Below are 16,236 nucleotides of genomic sequence, written 5' to 3' on the forward strand. Positions count from 1 at the left end.
GTTTCAAACCAGTTATTACAGGAGGTGGTTGCACATCAAAGGGCACATGCGTGTTTTTAGGGAAAACAAAAATAGAACGAGTTCCCCTCCTGACTGGAAAATTATATGTTGTGTTTCTGGCTTAAGTGATAGATTAAAAACTGCAAGTCTTTCAGGTGTTTGGATCACCTGAGAAGTTATTTTAGAGGTTAAAGATGCTAATGAGGGTACAGAAGATCTCCCAAGGCAAGCAACGATTAACTCAAAGAGATTGCCAGGCCGGGCTCCAAACCAGCCTACACAAACCAGCCTAATTATTCTCGTTATTCCTCCAGAAGAGCTATTTTGGTCTCGCACGCCGTTACAAACACAAAGAACAAACCAAGTTCCAGCAAGACAGACTCAGCCCTCTCGACGTGAGGCCCCGGGCTGTGTCTCCCCCAGCTGCCTGCCCCACGAGGGGAGCTTTGCTCCTGGCTGCTCCCACTCACCCATGCTCCGGCTCCTCGATGGGGTCCGTGAATTCCGAGTGCACGGTGGAGTCGATGGCGCTGTCGGTCTCCACCTCGTCGTGCATCTCGTGCTGGACCAGGGTGCTGGTGTCCTCATCCGTGAAGGTCTCGCACTCGCTGTAGGTGCTCTCCGAGCCCATGTAGGCACTATCAGTCACCTCATTTGCCTGGTTAAAAGAGCAAGCACAAGAAGCAAACCAGTAAGATCCTACAGCTGTATGGATTCGTGGCAGAGTGGGACAAAACATGGATGAGGCAGGGAATTCTGGCTGTGTTGCATTTCTGAGAGCAGGAATTCAACCTCTGGAATCACCCCAGGCCCAGGTACTGCTCTGTGGGCACCATGAGGTGCACCCTAGCCTTGCAGGCCTTGGGAAGCAGATCACAAAAATAGGGACTAAATAAGAGTTGGAGAGAGGTTTTGTTGTGAGCCAGGATGGATTTGGCCAGGGCAGGAGGGATTACCCACTGCTGACTCAGCAGTTCCCATCTCTGCTGCTTTCTCCCACCCCATGCCAAGAGGACATGTTACTAATCTGAATTCCCTGCAAAAACCACCATTCAAAACTCACAATTAGCCCTTGGAGCACCTTTTTTTTTTTTTTTTTTTTTGCCCTGTCTGGTAAAACCTTCCATCCCTCAACATCAAATAAACTGCTCCTACATCTTCATTGAAGCTTCTGATTTGCAGGGACTCAAATCTCCGCGCTTCACCTGGAGCACCATCTCAAATCCCATCACTGAGCGGGCTCTGGGAGAGCAGCAGGGTTGGGGGTTTAAGGGACTGTGATATGAGCAAGGAGAACTGTGTTTTCCTCCCAGTTCTGCACCCCAGGCAGGTGTTCAGCAGGCCGGTGTCCTGCTTCTACACACGGGCAGGGACAATCCCCTCTGACCCTCTGTCTGGAGAACCACGGCAGCACAGCAGAACCCCCCAAGAGCCAAAGCTCTTGTTAACCCCTCACAGCACAAGCCCCTTTCCTAAGATTTGGGGATTTCCCCAGCACACCTCAGAGCAAATCAAGGAATTTGGGGATGTGGCAGTGCTGGTGCTGAGCTCCAGCTGACCCCCTGTCACCGGAGGGGTCGGGCAGAGGGCTGGGAGCTCTCCTGCCCGGCCTCCAGATGAAGAGCTGCTCATGGAGAGCCATCTGCTCCACCTGAAGTTCCCCTGGCAGGATCCCACGTACTCAGCTGCCCCTCCAGCACAGCAGCAGAGCCAAACAGCAGCAGTTTGAATGCAGGCACGACCGAAGCAAAACCCTTCTCCTCTGCCAGGGCGCACAGAACAGCTTTCAGCGCTTCTTCCAAGATTTTGGAGAAAGTGATGTTTCTCGAAGCACTTTATTCATGAAATCACAGAGTGATTTGGGTTGGAAGGGACTTTAAAGCCCATCTCATCCCACTTCCTGCCTACTCCACTATCCAGCTTGCTCCAAGCCCCCTCCAGCCTGGCCTTAGACACTTCCAGGGGCAAAAAGGGATAGAAAACCTTGGAGGGATGGAGAGGGAGCTGATAACAGCAATTCCCACTCCACACGAACACTGGGAACAGCCAAGTGACTCAGTCCAGCCCTGCTTTGCACTCCCAGCCCTTGTGCCCACCACACTGAGCAGGATGGAGACAGCCAGGAGCTCCTCCTGGAAGCCTGGCTCAGCCTCCACCCGGCTTGTGGACACCAGCACCTCCAGGACACCACCCTGAAGTTAAACACCACATAAACCTGCACGGAGCTGCGCTCAAGTCAGGGGCTGTTCCACTGAACTCCACCAGGGCACACCCTGTGCCAGTCTTGGAGAGAGAAACAAGTCTCTGAAGCCCCCACCCATTTAAAAAAGCATAAATCCACCAAAACCACTTACGCACCTAAAGCTGGGACTTGCTTAAGTGCTTTACTGGATTTATGCTGCACTTTCTAGAAACACCAATAATGCTCCAGCAGGAGGGACAGGGGGAAGCAGAGGCTTGACCTGCCTTGGCTTGGTCACGGACAGAGAGAGCCCAAGAGGTGACAGCAGCCACCCCCAGCTACACATTCCCCCTCCCTTTTGCCTGTTTGAAAAAGATTTCATGCCAAACTGGAAAGAATTTTGCTTGCACACTACAAAATAAAGGCAGCTTTTTAAATACCAACCCCACCACACTTCTCGCTGGAAAAGCTTAAATTTAAGCATAAGTTGATCATAATGAGCAAATTGAGGTATTATAATAAGCACAGAGTAAAGACAACTATTGAAAGAAGCCAAAAAACCCTCCAAACACTCCACAAGTAATTTGATTAAAAACCCTGCTGTGGTTACTGCTGACTCTCCCAACATGAAGCAAACCCGGAGCTGAACAGTGCCCGTAGTCAGATGTTAACAAGGGGACCTTTAAGGTCTCTTCCAACCCAAACCATTCCACAATTCTATGATTTCTCTATGAAATTGTTCCAAAGCACCTTATTGATGGGAAATACACGCGTGGATAGGCTGGATTTGGGAGCAACCAGTTTGGAAGTAGGAGAACCCACCAGCACAGCGCATCAACCACTGTCCTTCAGCCACACCAAAGATATGCATCAATTTCTTATCTAAAAATTGCATTTTTCCTCTGTGATACCAGCCTAGATGAGGTTTCAAAAGCAGGAGAGCCCTATTAATATTAAACCTGTGTGGACAATGAGTTAAGAAGCAGCTGAAGCTGTAAACAAAGTCCTTCTCCTGAGCACGAGCGTGGAGAACTTTGCTACACATTTCACCACAGGATCAGTAACTAAACCTCAAGAGATGCCAGGAGGAGATAGGCAAACCAAGAGGGTTCGGGTATTGCCAAATGCCTGACAGAGCCAAATTTCTGTCCCTGAGCAAGTGTGTGGGTACAGAAAGTTCTTATTTATGGCCTCATGAGCAGCTGGTCTGTACACTGACCCTTCAAGCCCCCTGCCACAGCTCTCCTGCAGCCAGCTTTGCCTTCCTGTCAGCAGAAAGTAAACATTTTTTCCATTTTAATAAAAAGCCAAACACACATAAAAACATCCATGGGCTCAGCACAGCCAGGCTGGGCTTCAAGCACCCCAGGGGACTTGCCAGGAACATCCATGCCACATTGAGAGCTGGGCTGGTGTCACCGATATCAGTGCATTTTAAGTTTTTATCTAATAAAACGCACCCTGAGGTGCTTCAGGCAAACCTCAGACATTAAAACTGGGACTCAGGCACATGCAGAGTTCCAAGCTGGAAGAGGATCAGGGTTTGACAGAGGTTCCCAATCCCAAATCCAGCTCCCCCAGCAGGTATTTTCCAGAGCCACACCCGGCTGACAGGACATGGGCCACACACAGGCATCTCTGCCTGCTCAGGGAAACTCCAGGGATTTGAGAGCCCAAGGAAATAAATGGTGAAATCAGCTCTGGGGTGGTGTAAGGTGCTCTGCTGAGACAGGTGAGGTGGTGAGGTGCCTTTAGGAGCCTCCTCCAGCAGCAGCTCATCCATTTCAGACATCTGATGACATAAAAGAGTAAAGATTACTGAATCAGATATTGTAAAGCGCTGTAAAGCCACATGGATTTTAAAAAAGCTGCTGCAGTGTGAGGAGAGGGATTCTGGGGAATCACCTGCAAGGTCCAGGCAGGGACAGGCTCAGCTTTGATCTGCCAGGGACAGAAGCTTCAGCACAAGCTCTGCCAAGGCGTTGCCTTGGAAAGGAGGGCAAAGTCTGGCTCCCATGGAGGTTCCTTCCAGGCAGGGCTGTCCCTGGAGCTGTCCTGGCATCCCAAAGCTCTGCTGTCCTTGGACACAAACACTCGGAAGGTTGGGAGGGGAGGTGAGTGACAAGGAAAAGGAAAAACAACTCTCTTTTCCCAGCAGCGTCAGCCTGTTTCTGAAGAATCCAGCCCTGACTGCGCACAGGATGGAGAGGAGACGGATCAGCTACAAAAATCCTGCCCCAAGCACACCCTGTGGCCCAGACAGTGGTGACAGTGCCAAGCTGGAAGCCAGGGACACAGTTGTGTTTATGGTCCCACATTAATGCAGCTGACCCCAAAGCCCTGGAACACCCCAGGGCAGCTCAGCCTCCAGAATGCCACCTCTGGGTCCCAATATTGCCCTCTTCCCACATGTCCGGGCAATGCCAGCTCTGCATGGAGGCCAGGGAGCCTGTGCCCAGCCCTGGGTGAAGGCAAATTTCACAGCTCAGCTCCTGCAGTTCAGGTTGTTACACTCCATCACCCCCTCAAGGCTGGGCAAGAGAAACGCGCTGCGCCAGGTGGGGCAAATTGAGAACACTCACCCAGCCCAAAAACAAACCCAAAGCCAACTCGCAAAACACCACACCTGGCACACTGTCCCCAGCACCCCAAAAACCAGCAGGCTGCTCCAACTCCCTCAGGGAGACCCAGGCAGAGAGGAGAGTGAAGTTACACCACAGCCCATGGAATCACAGAATCATGGAATGGTTTGGGTTAGAAGGAACAATTAAGTTCTACTCAGTTCCAACCCCCTGCCATGGGAAGGGACACGGTCCCAGGTTGCTCCAAGTCCCATCCAGCCTGGCCTTGGGCACTGCCAGGGATCCAGGGGCAGCCACAGCTTCTCTGGACACCCTGTGCCAGGGCCTGCCCACCCTCCCAGGGAACAATTCCTGCCCAATATCCCATCTAAATCTCTCCTGTTTTAATCTAAACCATTTCCATGCAAAAAATCAGGTGGAACTGCCCATGTAAAAAGTCAGGTGTGTTCCTGCCCTTTCCCGGCACCTCTGGGGCTGAGCACCTCTCCTCTGGAAATCCAATCCCTCCTCGTTTTGTGCCAGCTCGCAAAAACCCACCTGTGGAGACATCACCCCCTCTGCAGAGCCCGATCCGGCTCCGGGAGCTGCTTCTGCGAGGCAGGAGGGAAGCAAAGTCCAGGGGAGCCGGGAGGCTTAGGGAGAGAGCTGCTGAGTCCCAACAGAGCGCCTTTTGTTCCCGAGCTGCCGATAAGGAGCAGCAGCTCCAGCACTTCCCTCCGTGTGACCGCAGCCTCCTCCCGCTCCCCCGAATTCCAAAATAAGAGCGCGTCTTGGGAGCCCCGCTCCAGGTGCTCACGCTTGCCAGGAATCCATCCCCAAAGAGAAAGGTTGAATCTGAACGCGACCTGTCGAGGTTTATCTCGGCCTTCCTGGTGTTTCTGGTGAATAATTAAGCGTCAAATGACAAATTCCTTCCTTATAGCCACAAAAAGAGGGATGAATAAAGCTTGGATTGCTTACCGGGGGCAGGTCAGAAGCGCTTTTGGTGACTCACAGGGTGACCTCTGGCAGGCAATGACAATATTGAGCCCAAAGAGGGTTTTCAAACACCCCAATGTCACCCTGCCCGAGCTCTCAGCCAAGCAGCTGCTCCCTGCAGACAGGAGCCCAGCAGAGCCAGCACTGTGGGAGAGCTGAGCCATGGGATTTTCCTTTCCCCATGGCAGCCCTCAGCATAGGGAGGCCTCGGCACCGCTCACACCCACAAGTTTTGAGGGTTTTGTCTGGTTTTCTGTTTCCTGTCCGCACAAACCTCGCATATTTCAGCTCCCTCAGCCCTGCCTACCCAGCATAAACACACTGATTTCCTTCCATTACCTTCCCAAAGCACGTTTTCCCTGGGTTATCCTTGCTGTCCTCTGGGCCACATCCTTCCTGACGTGCAGAACCCAGTGCTCAGCAGCACTGCCTGCAAGTGTCCTGTACCTTGATAAGCAGTTGACCTCCTGAGCCGGGTCCAGGCCAGCCCAGATTCCTGCTCGGAGCAGGGCAGGAAGGAGTTATGCTTTAACCCGAGCTCTGCCTGGATCTGCTCCTCCACAGGACGGCCCTTCTGCTGCTCTGCTTGTGCCTCAGCACCTCAGAGAACATCTGGGACTTTCATGAGAGCACAAAATCAGACATCAGAGCTAATAAGGAAAGACCAGTCCCTGCCCATTTTACTTCTCAAACTCTTACTGAGACACCTCTGCTCCCACTGCTGCCCCCCCCAGCACCTCCCAGTCCTTCCCGGTGTCCCACAGCCCAGTTCCCATGTTCCCAGTCTCACACAATCTGCTCGTGCTTCAAGATAAGGCTCCAAGGAGTTTGTTTTCCAAACTCCTTCCAGCCTGTTTCCTGCAGGGCAAACACTTCAGCTCGGATCTTTTCTGACCAGAGGAGAAATTTCTCACCGTAGCCCTGCACTTAGTCCTGCCCTCCCTGTCTAATTTACACTCCCATCCTTCCCTCTACACAGTTTATAGTCTACACATTAAATTAATTTCCTTGGTATTTTCAGGTTTTAAGATATCAAATTATCACTATGGACTGATTTGGGAGAGCTGGAGCCCCTCTGCTCTGGAGCCAGGCTGGGAGAGCTGGGGGTGCTCACCTGGAGAGGAGAAGGCTCCAGGGAGAGCTCAGAGCCTAAAGGGGCTCCAGGAGAGCTGCAGAGGGACTGGGGACAAGGGATGGAGGGACAGGACACAGGGAATGGCTTCCACTGCCAGAGGGCAGGGCTGGATGGGAGATTGGGCAGGAATTGTTCCCTGGGAGGGTGGGCAGGCCCTGGCACAGGGTGCCCAGAGCAGCTGTGGCTGCCCCTGGATCCCTGGCAGTGTCCAAGGCCAGGCTGGACACTGGGGCTTGGAGCAGCCTGGGACAGTGGAAGGTGTCCCAGCCCAGGGCAGGGGTGTGATGGGATGGGCTTTGCAGTTCCTTCCAACTCAAACCATTGTGGGATTCTGTGACTACAAGGATAATACGGAGCTGTTCACTTGCTGTCCAGAGGGCTCCAGGCCCTTCGTCTCTTGTGCAGGGGAGCAGAAAGGCTTTGGGGACAATGGGGACGTTGCTCAGGGCTCCGTGTGCTTCCCCAAGGACTGAACTGCATCTGTCACATTCCACAGCCCTGCAGTTCCAGCCACCTGCAAGACTTCAAGTCCACCAGCTGTTCAAGACAAATTATCACCAGTTCCAGTAGCCAGCCCCTGGAGAGGGTTTGTGACCATTTCATTCACGGTGCTTTCGGGTCAGCCCTGTGAGCAGAGGCCCACTGAGGCCATTCCAGAAGGTGGGAATGGCACTGGTACAGAAAACCTGAGCTCTCACCTCCATGTCCCCATTCCAACCACCAAACCCTCACACGTGAGTTAGGACAGCCAGGGAACAGCTGAACCTAGGTCTGTGCTGGTGCTTTGAGCCCCTTGGACAGCTCAGAGGAGGGTACAAAGCTCAACCCCACCTTTTCAGCCTGGCTGGCCTCTGCCAGACATGCACCCTGCGGGAACAGTGGTGGGGAAAGTCAGAGGAGGAAAAAGCCTCACCTAAAATGCCACAGACTGCAAAGCAGGGCCCCCAAACACTCTGTGCTCACCAGGCCCAGCTCTGCCTCTGGGAAGGCAAGTATCCTTCTGTACTAGGAAAGGAGGGCTCAGAACATCCACAGGGCTACAGGAGGGGACACAAGGAGCCTGCAGCAGCCTCCTACAATCACCCCACGTGGGCTCCCTGCAAAACACAAGGCACGAGGAATGACAGCGGCGTCTCTGGGAACAGCTCCCACACAGCTGAGCTCTGGTCCCTGCGTGCTCCGACAACAGCTTCTGTGTTACAGCACACAGCTGGGGCCTGCAAGTCCTGGACCCCTTTGCAGAAGCTCTGAGAAGCTGGAGAATCCCAGCAACCCAGCGGATTTCAATGGCATCGCTCTGGTTTTTGCCCTCAAAGAAACCTTAAATTCAATTGCTCAACATGGAAAGAAATCCTGGCTTTATGCAAGTTAAAGTTTCACAGAGCTGATGTGTTGGCCTTAAAGCTGCTGCTCACTGTTGCACAGAATGTCACAGAATATTCTGAGCTGGAGTTCTCCCAGCTGCACCTGTAGGCAGGCTGGCTGGGAGAGCCAGGAGTAGCTCCTACTCCCAAAATACACAAAACTTGGGACCCGCCCAACTCCCATTTTCCTCCCCAGATCCACTCCTCCTGTGCTGTACAACTCCCTGCTAGACCAATAGCCAGAGGGGACGTGCCTGGGCAGGTGAAGGCTTCCAGGGAAAGCCAAATTCCCCTCTTGTGGCCGTGCAGAATGAGTTTTCCTGGCTGCTTCCAAGAGGAGCCACGGCAGCTGCCCAGCAGATGGCAATAGCCCTGCACAAGGCAATGCATCCGCAGGATTTACGGCTGCCCTGTCCTGCAGAGCTCAACTAGAGCCTTCCTCCGACCTTGCTGGCCTAAAACACGAGTTCCCAGAGCTAAAAATCCCTATTTGGAGTATTTGTGGTGCTCCCAGGCGGCCTTTACAGGGCACTGGCTCTGCCTCTCCTCCAGCCCACCTAAAGTTATACATCTCCGTGCCCATCCCAGCCTATTCCCAGCATTTTCATGCCTTGCTTTCCTTTTTCAAGAGTCACCCTTCCCACTCTGCACTGCCCAAGGGGGCTCGCCTGCCCCAGGAGCAGAGCAGAGGGGCAGAGCCCTCACCTAGGGCAAGGCACAGCGGGTATCCCTGCACTGCTGGGCTGACGGTTGAGCTTGGAGGTCTTTTCCAGCCTTAATGATTCCATGAGCCCAAGAAAACTAACTCCAAATTCCCCTCCATGTCCCCCAAGAGCATTCCAAACGAGTCCTGTGCCTCAGCACTGAGTCATGAGCTCCACAGGAGCCTGCAAGGGAGGCAAGAACTCCCACCTTCCAGGCAGTCAGCAGCCAAGCTGTGCCAGCCCAGCCTGGGGGAAAACAGGGCTCAGGTGTCCAGATGGAAAAGCTCCAAGCTCCCTTCAAAGTGACTCTGACAAAGCAGGAAGGCTGTCGTTAGTTTTTGGTAGGAGGTGATCCCAGCCAGGGGATGCTCTCTCTGCTCCCAGCTGGGTGCACAGGGATGAGGTTCCTCTCGGATGTGTGACAGAAGAGCTGGAGGAGGGATTGGGATGAGCTCCCTGCAAGCCCAGCTAGAGGCACAGGAAGCCACGTGGCTGCAGGAGCTGCTGTCTCAGTGGAGCCACGGGAGCAGAAATCCTCTTTGGAAGCACCTTAACAGACAGCCCTGCCTGCTGGACACTCCTGGAATGGTGCAACAGGAGCCAGGGGATCCACGGCACACCCAGAGCCACAGAGTGGCTGAAATGGGGGAGTACCCAACATGACAAATTGCTGAGTTCACACCTTGTCCCCTTCAAAAGTGTTTTCTGGAGGAAGCAGGTGTTGGTGGTTCTCTCTGGAGAGCAAATACTGGGCCAAAGTCCCCAGTTCTGGGCTCTCAGGGTTTTCCATGGGTGCTGAGCTCTCCTGATGACAGTCACCAGAAGAGGACGTGAGTCATCAAGCAGAGCAACCTTATTAACAAAAGGAAGACATTTTCCTGAAGACTGCTTAAAGCACTTGTTGACACTTGTTTGAACAAACACTGAGGAGAAAAGCTCCCTGTCAGACCTCAGCACCTGGAAGAGCTGAGCACTCCAGCCACTGGGACTCTGGGCTGTTTCAGAGGGACCACAGCCAGTGCTCCACTCCAGCAACCACAACTGCTCCCAGCACTTCTGCAAATGCAGCAACTCCTTCAGCTCTGATGTGACAGGGGAGGAGAAATCCCAGCTGTGCCACTTCACCCCAGGGCCCTGCCGCAGCCAGAGGCGCTCACCCCGAGCCTGCAGTGCCCCAGCAGTGTTTTGGGGTGTGTTTAGCTGTGTGTCCCCGTGCAGCATCTTCCCAAAGCTGACACAGAGCCCAAACTGCTGCTTGGTGCAGTGAGAAGTTTACTCTGAGGAAAGGCGATGTCTTCACTTTAAAAGGTGACTTTTCCCCCCCTCATCTCTTCTGGAGAATCCAAGCAAGATGGAATACCGATATTGCGAAGGGCTGCTTGCTCTGTTCGCTGCCTCGCTGATATCCTGCTGCACCCAAGGAAGAAGAGTCTGCTGGAGCCCTCTCCAGCTCTTTTCCCGGTGCTCCCGTGAGGAACACGCCTTTGCTGCTCCCAGCAGGATGCTTCGTACCACGGCTTCTCCCTCCCTGGGCCAGCTCCAGCTTTCCAAGGCACAGCACTCCCGGACGTGTGGGATAAAAGGCACGTTGGGAGCTCACGGCTCAGCCAGAAGAGAACAAAATCCCCCTCGCCCCAAGACTCCGGTTTATTTTTACACTCCCAAGGCTGAGTGGTATTTCTCGAGCATGTTCTCATTTGCTGAACCTCTACGAAATCCTGGCAAGCTGGAAATTATTTCGAATCACGTATCCAAGACAACAGGGATAATTCTTCCCTAGAATGTTAAACGTAGAGCTGTCCTTTAGATGACTACACTGAATTCAGTAGAAAAATCCACTTAGGTCTTTTGGAAAAGGAGATTTCAGGACTCATCACCTTTTTCCTTTGGGTCACCTTGTCTTTTCAAGGAAAGGCTGGCCCAGCAGCAGAAGTATTTCATCCCAGTGGGGCACACACCTGCCTTGCTGGTATTGCTGCCCAGAATAGCTCCCAGTGCCGACAGAGCTCATCAATGTTAAATTAGCCCTTGGAAAACATCCCCACTCGGAATCTCAGGCAAGACGGTCCCTTGACACAGGTCTGAGGAGCAAAAAGTGAAAGCCTTTGCCTGTCACAGCCTCCACACTGTTCAGTCCAGCGTTAAAATGCACATTTGTGACCCCACACCACATAAAAACCATGGAAATCCATCTCCCTGCCAGCCCTCCTGTCCCACTTCTCCCCAGCTGTTCCTGGGACTTGTGACTACCTTTCAAAAAGGAAAAATAAACCAGTATTCAACCTTGCCTGGAGAAGTGGTGCCTGCCCCTGGATCCCTGGAAGTGTCCAAGGCCAGGTTGGACAGGGATTGGAGTGATTTGTGGACAGTGGAAAGTGTCCTTGCCCATGGCAGGGGGTGGAACTGGATGGGCTTTAAGGTCCCTTCAACCCAAATCATTCCATTATTTTAGGACCAGCTGCCCAACACCCAGGCAATCATTAACCTTTAATCAAGAAATCACAAGGCCAAAATGATGTGCTACAGACTCTACCAAGCAAAAATACACACAGATATAAATAAATATATTTGCATGCAAATACAAAGCAGGTCGGGAGTGTCATTGCCAGGAACAAGTAGTGTGATAAAAATCACACAGAATCATAAATATCCTGAGTGGGAAGGGATCCACAAGGATCAGAGCCCAACTCCTGCTCCTGCACAGGACAACCCCGAAAACATCCAGGCTACCAAGACACAGGTGTCACAACCCTGAAGAGGGAAGTTTGGAAAAGAAAAAGCAGAAGGAAGTGATTCAGTCTCCACGTGGGACAGGGACCCAGCCATCCCTTTGCTCCCAAGGCACCTGCAGCACCTCGTGCTCCAAGCTAGAAGGCACAGAGCAGGAATGGGTGAAGCCTTCCAAGCCAAGCCCAAGACCCCCAGACACAGACAAGAGGTCTCTCCTTTCCAGCTGGGAACAGCAGAATCACTGCTGCTGTGTGCTCCTGTGGCAAGGAATGCAGGAGGGAACCAGGACATAGAGGCTTTAACTAGAGGAAAACAACCCAAATCACAGAAACAACCTTCATCAAGCCCAAGAATAGAGAGAAAATGTAGATTTTTGTCCTCTGCTCTTCCTTTTACTGGCTAAACAGCACCAAATGTCAACATCCCCCTACTCTGCTGGGCCTCTCAGGTAGGCTCCTGGCTGGTACATCTCCAAACCAAGCTCAGGTTTTCCAGACTCAGAAACTCCAGCAGGAAGACAAACCCAAGAGCAGCAGGTCCCCTTCCTGTGTCACCAGCGTTTCACCACAGAAAGGGGCTCCCTTTCCACCCAGGGCACCATGCTCTGCTCTTTCTGTTCCATCACCACCAATTTTAACTTAAACAGCACCAAATACGTGGTGCAGGTTCTGTGGGCCCACCACCCAGAGAATGAATTTGTCTTTACATGTCAAGCAACTCGGAGGCCTGTCACAGCAAAATCCCCTCTCCCCAGGTACAGCCTCCATGCCCAAATCCCACTCCACGTGCAGCCAACGTTTATGGGAATGAACAGAGCTCATACTTGCCTCAAACGTGACGAAGTCATCAAACTCATCGGGACAGGCCGGGGCTTCCTCCTCGGGGGTATATCCCATATCATACAGCTGGCTGTCGGGGTCTGCAGGGGGAAACAAACACACAGCTGGGATCACCCGGAGGGAAGTCTGCACCCTCAAGCCGAGGGTGGGCTTGGGAGACATGGCAGCGGCGGAACAAGAACTTCAGCGTGCGCGCACCGGTGCCTGCAGCCCTCAGGAAGGAGCTCTGCTCCCGGGCATCCCACCCGCACCAGGGCTGGAAGGCAGCGGCTGTGACTTCAAAAATCCAACGGGGCCTGCTCCTGCATTCACCCCTAGCCCTCCATTCCTTCTCCCGGCTTCTTCCCTATCTCCCTTCCCTGCATCCTCTTTTTCGACTCCCAGGCGGCTCTAACGCGGCTGTGGGCAGGGAACGCACGGTGTGTGTGTGTGTGTGTGTGACAGCCAAGCGCCATGGGAACGCCGGGGAAGGCAGGCTGCGGCTCCTCCCGCGGCCACACGCATCAGGAGCACGGGCCGGCGGAAAAACAGCGGCTTCGCAGCGAGAGATCTTCAAAATAAATCCCTCCGTCCCTCCTCCCGGCCCAGAGCCCCGTCTGCAGCTTCGCTCCCGGCCCTTGCAGCGAGGGAGGCGGCCAGAATTCCCCGCGCTCCCTCAGGCAACAGCTAATGCCCGATCCGGCACACGGCCTAGATCCCAGGCTGGAAGCACCGAATCGGGAGCGGTGCTGCAGTCCCGAAATAAACACCCGGCTGGAGCCCACACGCCTCGGAGCTGCCGTGGCTGCGGCAGCGGGCCGGGAGGAGGAGAAGGGAGCTGGCCGTGCTCCCAGGGAATGCACAAGGATTCGGGGAGAGACGGGGGTCACCCCTCTGTGCTCTTCAGAGCCACATCCCGGGCCCCCCAAAGGGCACAGAAGGCACGTTTGTCCTGCTGCTGCTGCCCAGATGGGACAGCGCCAGCCGCATCCAGAGGAACAGGCCCTCTCCAGGTTATCAAGAAAGGCCATTTTTCATTAAGGAATCACTTTGTGGTCATTTCATACACCTGGTAAAAGGTCAAGGGATGGTCAAGGCAGCAGGGGTGCTCACCTGGACAGGAGAAGGCTCCAGGGAGAGCTCAGAGCCCAAAGGGGCTCCAGGAGAGCTGCAGAGGGACTGGGGACAAGGGCTGGAGGGACAGGACACAGGGAATGGCTTCCAGTGCCAGAGGGCAGGGCTGGATGGGAGACTGGGCAGGAATTGTTCCCTGGGAGGGTGGGCAGGGCCTGGCACAGGGTGCCCAGAGCAGCTGTGGCTGCCCCTGGATCCCTGGCAGTGTCCAGGGCCAGGCTGGATGGGGCTTGGAGCAGCCTGGGACGGTGGAAGGTGTCCCTGCCCATGGAATGAGATGAACTTTATAGTGTCTTCCAACCCAAAGCATTCTGAGAATCTCTGATTAGGGCACAGGATGAACTAAGGACTCAGGCCTGCAGCAACACCTCCCACCTAAACACCATCCCCAGGGCCTCTCTGACCATTAAATGCAGACTCAGGAGATACTGGAGCCACCAACCGGAGGGGTTCCCTGGGGTGGGAGAAGCTGAACACATGGCACAAAGAAATGATCCCTCCCCTGGGCCTGGGGCTCCCAGGGTTCAGGCTGTGAATCCACTCCAGGAATAACCCAAATTGCTTTTCCAATGCCACACCCAGCGCTGTGCTCCACAGGGTCAGGGCTGCAGCAGGGGGAAGGAGCTCTTGGTCACAGCTTAGCACTTCAGCATCCCACAGCTGTCCCACTATGGCACCAGCAGTGGTGCTGCTTCCAGCTGCCAGAGCAGGGCCTGGGACTCACCTGGAAATGCTGCCTTGGGTACCCTGCTCAGGGCAAGGCCACCTCCTGCTCTGACTACTGGGGTAGCACGGGAGGATCTTGGACTTGATGACCTTGGAGGTCTTTTCCAACCTCAATGATTCTGTAATCTGAAGATGGCATTGTCCCTCTCTTCCAATGTCCCTCTATCCCCAGCCGCACAGCTCCATCCCTGAGCCTGAGCCCACAATCAGGAGGAGTTTTCCCATTAATTATCCCTGGTGCTATTTTGGGATTTGAGCCTCCTGGCTGACAGCAGGGAGGGGATGGGGACAGTGACCTGCCCACCACAAAGAGGAGCCTTTGCCCACGTCTGGGGGTAAAACCAAAACTAAACAGTGCTCCTGGAAGGCAACCTTGTGTCACACCACCCAGAGGGGACAGGCAGCCACCTCTCCTGCCAACCAGCACACACAGGCAGCAGTCAGCTCCAGGCCATCTCCAGTGATCCTGCTGGCACCCCACAGCAGCCCCTGGAACCACATCCCAAAAGCACAGCCTGCTCCCTTCTCCTTATTTCCACATCATTTCTTTTCCTCCCCCTCCAAGTAGACACACAAACACTTCCCACTCTTCTACAGACTCAGATAAAGATATTTATTCTCCTCGTTCCTTCCAGAGGGGCTTGAAAAGGGAGCATTTGCAGGCAAGGGAAGGCTTCCCTTTGGAATGGGGGGTATAAAGCGTGGGCAGAGCACAGGCACAGGCAGCTCCTGCCATTCATCACCTGCCTCCTGCCCAGCTCCTGCCCAAACCAGGGGCTCTGGAGCCTTCCCAGCCCTTTGGGCAGTGAACATGATGGGGATGAACGGGATCCTTGTTTCTCCATCTATGTGCAGAGAGCCCAACCCAAGGAGGGGGTCTCTGTGTACGATGGGTTTATTTTCACAGCAAATTCCAGTGTCAAAACCCAGGAAAGGCCGTCTGAGAGGTCACCTGCACCCTCGTGGTGGCATGGCCAGCACAAGCCATGCCCAGGACCCAGCATTCCCAGTTTCCACCTCCCCACGCGTCCCAGAGAGCAAAGACAAACAGCACCACAAACAAAGGTTGACTTTTCTGCTGGATTCATTCCCTCCCCCTCCAAAAGCCATATGGTGCTTTGTGTATAGGGAGAGTTGCCATGGAGAGCCTGCCTGCAAGTCTGCCAGCACAACAGCCTGCATTAAGCTTGCAAATTCCTGGCCAAAAGAGCCAAAAAACCCTGGGAGCCAAAAAATCAGAGACCTTTGGTGTGGAGTGGCACTCCTTGTGTGGAGAGCACTGTCCCCAGGTGCAGAGGGACAGCGGTGACAGCTGGAGGGGTGTGCTCCCCCCATAGCAGGAACAGAGCCAGGGATGGCTGTGGGCCACCAGCACAGCACTGAACAGCCCCAATCCATGGCACAGGCTGAGCTCAGACCCTCACCTTCCCTCTGCTCCCCCCCTGGACAGCAAAGTCCCAGCTGATCCCCTTCTCGCTGCCCCTCACACCACAAAGCAGCCTTTCCTTGCTTACACCTATCCCTTTCTCTTTCCTTCTTCCTCACTGAGAGCTGATGTGATCGCAACACTTGGAGTCACCTCTGCCCTACTCTGCTCAAACCCAAACTTCTGCCCAGGGCTGGGGGTGGCATCACGGACTGCCTTTTGTCCTCTGAGTGACCATGACCAGCTTCTCCTGCTCTATCCATCACTCCCACTGCCAGCCCAGTCACATCCGTAAACATCCAAAAACCTTTAACGTAAAAATCAGGCTCTGAGAGACCTTCCAGGCAGCTTTACTGCTAAACCATCACAGAATCATGCAACCATTCAGGTTGGAAAAGCCCTCTAAGGTCATCAAGTCCAGCTCTTCTCCCAGCACTGCCAAGGCCACCACTAATCT

General features: G+C 54.0%; 1 protein-coding gene across 4 annotated transcripts in view; it reads right to left on the bottom strand.

Annotated features, from left to right (window-relative positions):
* The window catches only part of RAB11FIP3 (RAB11 family interacting protein 3), a 76,072-nt gene that overhangs the window by 27,431 nt on the left and 32,405 nt on the right, over nt 1-16,236 (bottom strand). For 2 of the 4 annotated variants that reach the window (XM_040078934.1, XM_040078937.1), the window contains exons 3-4: nt 12,503-12,594; nt 471-658 (exon numbers count right to left, since the gene is read on the bottom strand). In XM_040078934.1, coding sequence (XP_039934868.1) covers nt 471-658; nt 12,503-12,594 — 280 coding nt within the window. Of the gene's footprint in view, nt 1-470; nt 659-5,301; nt 5,461-6,081; nt 6,104-12,502; nt 12,595-16,236 lie in introns of those variants that run through there. The other 2 variants (XM_040078936.1, XM_040078935.2) reach the window with 2 other exon arrangements.

The sequence above is a fragment of the Hirundo rustica genome, chromosome 15 (genome assembly GCF_015227805.2).
Source record: "Hirundo rustica isolate bHirRus1 chromosome 15, bHirRus1.pri.v3, whole genome shotgun sequence".
Taxonomy (NCBI): domain Eukaryota; kingdom Metazoa; phylum Chordata; class Aves; order Passeriformes; family Hirundinidae; genus Hirundo; species Hirundo rustica.